Source organism: Vitis riparia, chromosome 15 (assembly GCF_004353265.1).
Source record: "Vitis riparia cultivar Riparia Gloire de Montpellier isolate 1030 chromosome 15, EGFV_Vit.rip_1.0, whole genome shotgun sequence".
Taxonomy (NCBI): Eukaryota; Viridiplantae; Streptophyta; class Magnoliopsida; order Vitales; family Vitaceae; genus Vitis; species Vitis riparia.
Genome location: NC_048445.1, coordinates 14,441,391 through 14,449,357, shown reverse-complemented (window position 1 = coordinate 14,449,357; position 7,967 = coordinate 14,441,391). Strand labels below are relative to the sequence as shown.

General features: G+C 31.5%; 1 protein-coding gene across 2 annotated transcripts; it reads left to right on the top strand.

The window, feature by feature from the left end:
• The first annotated feature begins 374 nt into the window (after nt 1-374).
• Nucleotides 375-7,347, top strand: LOC117932337 (non-specific phospholipase C4-like). 2 transcript variants are annotated; one of them, XM_034853552.1, is made up of 4 exons: nt 375-1,062; nt 6,045-6,454; nt 6,546-6,716; nt 6,803-7,347. In XM_034853552.1, the coding sequence occupies exons 1-4, from the start codon at nt 455-457 to the stop codon at nt 7,141-7,143; spliced, it is 1,530 nt and encodes a 509-aa protein (XP_034709443.1). In that variant the 5' UTR covers nt 375-454; the 3' UTR covers nt 7,144-7,347. The 2 variants fall into 2 exon arrangements, with proteins under 2 accessions (XP_034709443.1, XP_034709442.1); XM_034853551.1 differs by lacking the exon at nt 375-1,062 and adding an exon at nt 3,105-4,409.
• The last annotated feature ends 620 nt before the right edge of the window (nt 7,348-7,967 follow it).

The window sequence follows — 7,967 nt, the reverse complement described above, 5'->3', positions numbered from 1 at the left end:
TATTCTATATATTTATATAATTTTAAAAAAAAAACATATAAAAACAACATAAAATAATTAAAAGATATTTTATTCAAAAAAATAGAAAATAATTATTTAGTTGTTAAAAGTATTTTTTTTATTATGAAAAACAAAAATACTAATACCAAAAACAGTTTTCAAACATGCAATTAGTTTCTTCCACCTTCCAATTTTATCTTCTTTGCCCTTCACGAAACGAATCTGGACTTTTCCTATAAATAATTCAGACATTTATATAACATAATAAATACAGCTGGAGACGATTTTAGAAGATGTTATAAAAGTCAAACACCAGCAATCATTTTTAGAAAATGTTTTAATATTAGATTGGAATTCATCCTCTTGTCTCTATATCTTCACCAGCCGACTCTCTCTATACCTTACTTCAACAGATAACTTTTCCGATCAATACTTTCCACAAGAACCACCAATCATGGCTTCCCCTTATCCCATCAAAAACGTCGTCGTTTTAGTGCAAGAGAACCGGTCATTCGACCACATGCTGGGGTGGATGAAGTCCCTGAACCCAGAAATCAACGGCGTCACCGGAGCAGAGTCGAACCCTATCTCCACCTCCGACCAGAATTCCGTCCGGGTTCAATTTGGGGATGGGGCGGTCTACGTGGAGCCGGACCCGGGTCACTCCTTCCAAGCCATCTACGAGCAGATATTCGGGCAGCCGTGGAGCGCCGACAACGGAGTTCTTGCTCCCACGATGGAGGGGTTCGTTCAGGAGGCGGAGAGACAAAAGAAGGGGCTGTCAGAGACGGTGATGAATGGGTATAAGCCGGAAGCCTTGGCAGTGTACAGAGAGCTGGTAGGAGAGTTTGGTGTATGCGACCGGTGGTTCGCATCGCTTCCGGCTTCGACGCAGCCGAACCGGTTGTATGTGCACTCAGCGACGTCGCATGGAGCGACAGGTAATGATACTGAGAAGCTGATCATGGGGTATCCTCAGAAGACAATATTTGAATCTTTGGAGGAGAGTGGCTTCTCTTTTGGAATTTACTATCAGGATCCTCCCGCCACTCTTTTTTACAGGTAAACCTTCTCTTGTTTTTTCTGTTTTGTTTTTGTAAATGCTTGCTATTGGTAATTTTTTGAAAAATAGTTTTTTGGAATAAATTTTCAAAACTATTATCTGATTTTTATCAAATAAAAATTTATTTAAAAATATAAATGTTTTTAATGTGTTTGTATAATTATTTCTCAAAATAATCTTTAAAAAAAATAAGTGAAAATAATATAAAACAACTACTAAAATGTTATCAGAAAACAAAAAATCGATTTTTTAATTTTTAAATCGATTTTTTATGTTTTTTTATTTTAAAAAACAAAAATTTATTTTAAAAAACAGTATTCAAACATACACTTCATTCATTTTTGCTCAAATACCTTTCCATAGTCTGTCAAATCGAAAATTAATTTTTTTATCAAGAAATGTGCTAAGAATTTATATAAATCAAAAGGTTTTATTACCAACATTTGCAATTATTGTTTGAAATATTATATTAAAAATACTTCAAATTTAAAATTATTGTATTGGTTCAAAGTCCCAAAACATAGATAGGAATCCAATTTTAGTTCTAATGATTTGAATTGTTAGCAATGATGAGACTGCTAGCTTCCAGACCTTTGATGCATATTCAACTTCTAATAGTTTCTTTCTTTAAAAATCATTAATCTTGACTAGATTTGTTGGGATTTAAATAATAAACACATTAATTTTAAATAGATTGGTTCCAATTTAAATGGTGAATTTTTTATTTTATAAGATGGTAACATTTGCCCTAGGTATGGAAATGGAAAGAAAAAAAAGTTGTAACATTTGCCATATGTATGGAAATAGAAAGAAAAAATAAAAGAAAACAAGTGAATGAAAATGGAAAATAGATATAAACTTAGGTATTGTTTGTTTTTTTAACTTAATTCTAAATAGAATTTAAAATTAAATATGTTTAATAATGTTAAATATTAAGTTGTTTGTTTTATAATATTTTATTTTTATTAAGTATTAAAAAAACAAAAAAAATTTATATGTTATTTTTTTATTTTAAAAAAAAAGTTAAAATTTTATAATAAGTCGTGAAAAGGTAGAAAAATAAATAATTTAAAGTCTGAAAGTGAATTATTTTTAACAATTTTTTTTAAAAAAAAAACATTTTCATAATAATTAACATTTAAATGTTTTTCTAAACTCATGAAATGAATTTGAAGATTTATGTAAAACTAATTTACTAATTTTAAATCTTTTTTTTTTTTTTTGAGCTTCATTTTTTTCTCTTTGTTTTCTTTCTTCCACATTTTCTTAAAAAATTTCAAGAACCAAAAATAACATTAAATATTTTGAAATTTTTTTATTAAATTTTATTTTTTTATAATTTTTTTAATCAAAGGTTAATATATTGCAATTTTTATGGGAGGTTTTTATTTATTTATTTATTTATTCATAATGTGTTTAGTTGAACGAAAAAAATATGATTGAACATGCATATCTTATATTAAGATATCGTTTCAAATGGAATATATATTCTTCAATATTATATTAAATGAGATATTTATCATATTCATATTTTATTTGTAAAAAAAAAGGAAACAGAATAAAAAAATATATTGTATTTTGATGTTTATATTTGTTTAAAATAAAAATAATATTGCATTACAATATTTTTTATTAAAATAATATGAAATCTATAATATTATTTAGAAATCATTCTATAATTAATAATTTAATTAGTCATTTTTTATTTCTCCTTTAATAGAACATGATATCTTTAAATATTATGCATGAAAATGATATTCAAAATATATCATATTTAATGAGATATATTATGTTGTATATACATTTAATATATTAAAAAGAATAAAACTATTATATTTCAATTATTGATATTTATTTAAAATAAAAATTATATTACATCATGATATTTATTATTAAGGAAAAAAAATCAAATCTCTCAAAATGTTTGAAAAACGTTCATTCTAACCTTCACCATTTAGTTAGTACTTTTTTATTATTAATAATATTTTAAAATAAAAAATATTATATTATGTCATTAAATATGGATGAAAATTATAATAAAATATCAGAAAAGAAAAAAATAAAGGGTCCTAAAGTATATAATTAATTAAAATTCATGTCCCCACTATATTATGCCAATAGAAAAGCCGTTGAATAATGTGTGCTGTGCGTGCACATGCATTTTTCATAGGATTGACACGTGGAATCCAAGGCTAAAGAGCTAGGCTGTCAAAGGGTCAACAACTAAATCATGGTTGAGTCTTTTAATTGAAGTATAAATTATTGCCTGCACAGGGCCCCTCCCTCCTCTACAGCCGCCTCATGTCCTCATTTTTGCGATTCTCGTCTCTCCTTTAGTCCTCTACAGCCGCCTCTTTTTTGGTCGCACATTTATTATATGCCTCAAAAATTCAAAATAGTTTAGTTGTAACAACTCCATTTTAATTTTCCAACTATGCTATACGTTTTGTCGGCATCGTGGTCTTGACAATCATACTTGTGCATTAAGATTTAAGATCCCTTCTTCTTCTTCTTCTTGGGTGAGAATTAATTTCCACGATTAATTGCATGTTCCAGAGGCGCCGACGTTCTATTGGCATTAAACAATTCTCTCACCAATTTGAAATGTTTGAATTATTGACTTTTGGATTCTCTGACCTTTTATACCATGTCTGCTGCTCTCCACCCCACAAAACTTTTTTTTCTTTCTTCTGTACTCTCTCATCTCTTCCCCAACCTGAGAATCAATGGCTTCCCCTTTCCCCATCAAAACCGTCGTCGTTTTGGTCCAAGAGAACCGCTCATTCGACCACATGCTTGGGTGGATGAAGTCCCTCAACCCTGAAATCGACGGCGTCACCGGGGCCGAGTCCAACCCCATCTCCACCTCCGATCCAAATTCCCCAGTCGTCCACTTCACAGACGACGCTGGCTACGTGGACCCAGACCCAGGCCACTCCTTTGAGGCCATCTACGAGCAAGTCTTCGGCCGCCCATGGACCGCGGACTCCGCAGCCTCGTCGGAGCCTCTCCGTCCGACGATGGATGGCTTTGCTCAGCAAGCGGAGGCCAAGGAGAAGGGGCTGTCGAAGACGGTGATGAAGGGGCTCAAACCGGAGGCGCTGCCGGTGTTCAATGAGTTGGTGGCAGAGTTTGGGGTTTGTGACCGGTGGTTCGCGTCGTTGCCGGCGGAGACGCAGCCGAATAGGTTGTACGTGCACTCAGCGACGTCGTATGGAGCAACCGGCAATAATACGGAAATGCTGGCTAAGGGGTACCCTCAGAAGACCATATTCGAATCCTTGGAGGAGAGCGGCTTCTCTTTTGGTATTTACTATCAATACCCTCCCTCCACACTCTTCTACAGGTAATCCTAATACCACGCTTTCAGTTCTCCGACAATTTTACGAATACCCCTTCGCCTTTTCACATTTCTATTGTGATTTTAATTTCTATAAATATTAAATATCTTCCTTATTTTGATTTTATCTAAAAACATGTTTCATAACTTTTTAGCAAGTGGAATTAACAAATTTTCAATGATAATTTTTAATATTCACGGGTGAAACACCAATAGTATTTGATAAAGCATAATTATATATGGTGGGCTCCATAGTTTTAAAATTTTATTTTATTTTATTTTAAAAAAATATTTAAATATCAAAGATATTTTTATTTTTTTATATTAAATTTTAAAAATAAGAAATAAAAAAATATTTTTATTAATTTTAAAATTTTCAGTTATAAAAATAAAAATTTTAAAATACCACTACAATACAAAAGTTGGATTATTTATTTATTTATTTATTTATTTTAGTTTTTTTAAAAGAGTAATTATTTTATCAAGGTTTAAGTTAAGTGTAGAAAACTAAAACAAAAAATAATGTTAAGAATTTTTTTTTTGTGCTTCTACTCTAAGAGTTTGTTTGATAATGTTTTTAGATAAAAAGTAATTTTGTTAAGAACTTGTTCAAAAAAGTGATTTTACTATGATTAAAGTTAAAGTTAGAGTGCATTTGATAGTGATTTTAGAAAGTATTTTTAATCTTTTTAATACTTGAAAATTTTTAGTTTTTAATAATTAATGATGTTATAAACACTTTTAAAAATCACTATGTTTGACTGTGATTTTAAGAAGTGTTTTTATCATTTCTAATACTTAAAAATTTTTATTTTTTAAGTATTAGAAAAATTAAAAATTACTTTCTAAAATCACTTGTCAAACTTGTTTGGTAGTGATTTTATAAAGTGTTTTTAATATTTCTAATACTTGAAAAATAAAAATATTCAAGTATTAAACATGATAGAAACACTTTTTAAAATCACTGTCAAATATATTATATTCTTTGAAAGTATTTTTAGATTAATTACTTATCAAAGGGGTTCTCTATAAAACTTTTTTAAAAAAAATTATAAATAATTTTTAAAATTTTATAAAATATTTCCAAAATTTAACCAAATACTTGCTTTTTTAAATTAAAAACGTTTTTTATAAAATACTTTTTGGATTAAGGTTAAAAATGTTCTTTTTAAAAAACATCGTCGAACTCTAAAAATGTGGAAAGAATTTTGTTTATCGGGGTCGGTGGGAAGCGATATCAGATAAAGCAAAGACTCCGACATGTGGAACCACCGTTTGCATTATCCATATCCCATGGTGAAATCCTGTACAAAGAAGGTTTACAAGTCATGTAGATGGAAAGTATAATATGCCTCGGATAAAGCCACAAGTGCCGTCCTTCGAATCAATCCATCTTTTATTTTTCAATTGTCTCGGTGCTGAGGAGCTGTAAAGTGAGGAGCATGGGGGGCAAATGCATTGGGATGCCCTAACTTTACTTTTATTCTAATTATTTAATATAATATTAGGTGTTTTTATTTTTATTTTTTATTATTTAATTATATAAAACATATTTTAAAAAGTTGAAAATGGTAGCTAATTAGTCAGCATTCGTAGTGGATGAAATAGCTTGGCTCTCAAATACCATCTATGTGTTTCCAGGAACCTCAGGAAGTTGAAATACATTGATAACTTCCACCAGTTTGATTTAGATTTCAAGAGGCACTGCGAGGAGGGGAAGCTTCCGAACTATGTCGTGATCGAACAACGCTATTTCGACACCAAGCTCTTGCCTGCGAACGATGATCACCCCTCCCATGATGTTTCCCAGGGACAAAAGTTTGTCAAGCATGTTTATGAGGCACTGAGAGCGAGTCCCCAGTGGAACGACATTTTGTTCGTGATTATATATGATGAACATGGTGGCTTTTACGATCACGTGCCCACCCCCGTCACCGGTGTCCCCAGCCCAGATGATATTGTTGGTCCAGAGCCGTATAACTTCAGGTTTGACAGGCTCGGGGTCAGAGTTCCGGCCATCCTCATCTCTCCATGGATCGAGCGTGGAACAGGTAATTATAAGCCTATTTAAAGGAAGAAGAGATCTTACATGATGAATGCATGCTGATGTTGTGTGGTGTTGATGAAAATTGAAAAATGCAGTGTTGCATGGACCTTCAGGGCCATATCCAACCTCGGAGTTCGAGCACTCGTCCATTCCGGCAACTGTTAAAAAGCTTTTCAACCTGAAAGAATTCCTAACCAAGCGCGACGCTTGGGCAGGCACTTTTGAGTGTGTCTTGACTAGAGAAACCCCCAGAACAGATTGTCCAGGTAATTTAATAAATTAGATAATTAGTCATATAACAACACTAGTGTTTGGATTCCGATCTTTATTTTGAACATTTTCTCTGTCAAAGTTACTTTGCCGGAGCCAGTGAAACTACGGGAGACGGAAGCAAAAGATGAGGCGGAGCTGAGTGAGTTTCAACAAGAATTGGTGCAGATGGCAGCGGCATTGAAGGGGGACCATAGAAAGGACATTTATCCACACAAACTGGTCCAGGACATGAATGTTTCAGACGCCACCAAGTATGTGAACAACGCATTCAACCAGTTCTTGGATGAATGCCAAAAGGCCAAGACAAGTGGAACCCATGACAGCTCCGACATTGTACTCTGTCCACAAACACCACCAAAACGGGCGTCCTCCAAGTCCTTTGCTCACAAGCTATTTTCTTGTTTGATTTGCGATCATTGAGAAAAATTCTAAGTTGCGTGCCCCCCCTGATTCTCTCTTTGAAATCTGCCTTCACCTTCCATTAGAGGCTTTGAAACTCGTTTCTGTTCTTTTTATGCATATGGTGCCCATCTCCAAGACAATACTATAATTTATTGCATTGATTTTAAGCCATCCCTGCAAAGTAATTTGTTGGGTTAATTTGAATTCCTCAATTTACTTCCATGTCTTTGCTGTCACTTTCTCCCATTTTCTTTGCTTCCAGACACACCTTTTAATGCTCTTGCCCATTCTCCCTTGGCTAGTAAAGTACATGAACTTCACCTCAAAAGCAAGTAAAAGCAATTTCAAGTTTTCCAGTATGGGCATATGATGTAAAAATTGTTTTTTATTTTTTTAAAATGAAAATATATATTTTAAATTTGGTTTGGGTTTTGGTTTTCAATTTTTAAAAATAAGATGAAGTAAGGAACAACTTTTGGAGAATAAATACATTATTTTCACTATTATTTTAGAAACAAAAGGACAATATAAATAAATTACAAAAAGTAAATGAAATTAAGTATGATATCTTTTTTAATTTCTTTTGTTTTCACAATACAATATTAATACCGAAAATCTTTAAATATAAAATATCTTTGAATTATGTATGTATGTATGTTTTTTTTTTCTTTAATTCTTTTTTAAAAAAATTTCATTAACCAAATAAATCTCAAATCAAACTATACTTAATACATAAAATTTACTATTTTTAAAAATAATATAAACCTCAAATAGCGACCTAATTAATATTAGAAATTTATGAATAAAAGTTGATCCATAATAACTTTGTTATTTATTTCTAC

Bases quoted from the DNA above. Each gene is read 5' to 3' on its own strand.
- LOC117932337 (XM_034853551.1), top strand. From the start codon at position 3,790: ATGGCTTCCCCTTTCCCCATCAAAACCGTCGTCGTTTTGGTCCAAGAG. The intron at 4,410-6,044 runs GTAATCCTAATA...ATGTGTTTCCAG, and splicing joins CCCTCCACACTCTTCTACAG to GAACCTCAGGAAGTTGAAAT. The intron at 6,455-6,545 runs GTAATTATAAGC...TGAAAAATGCAG, and splicing joins ATGGATCGAGCGTGGAACAG to TGTTGCATGGACCTTCAGGG.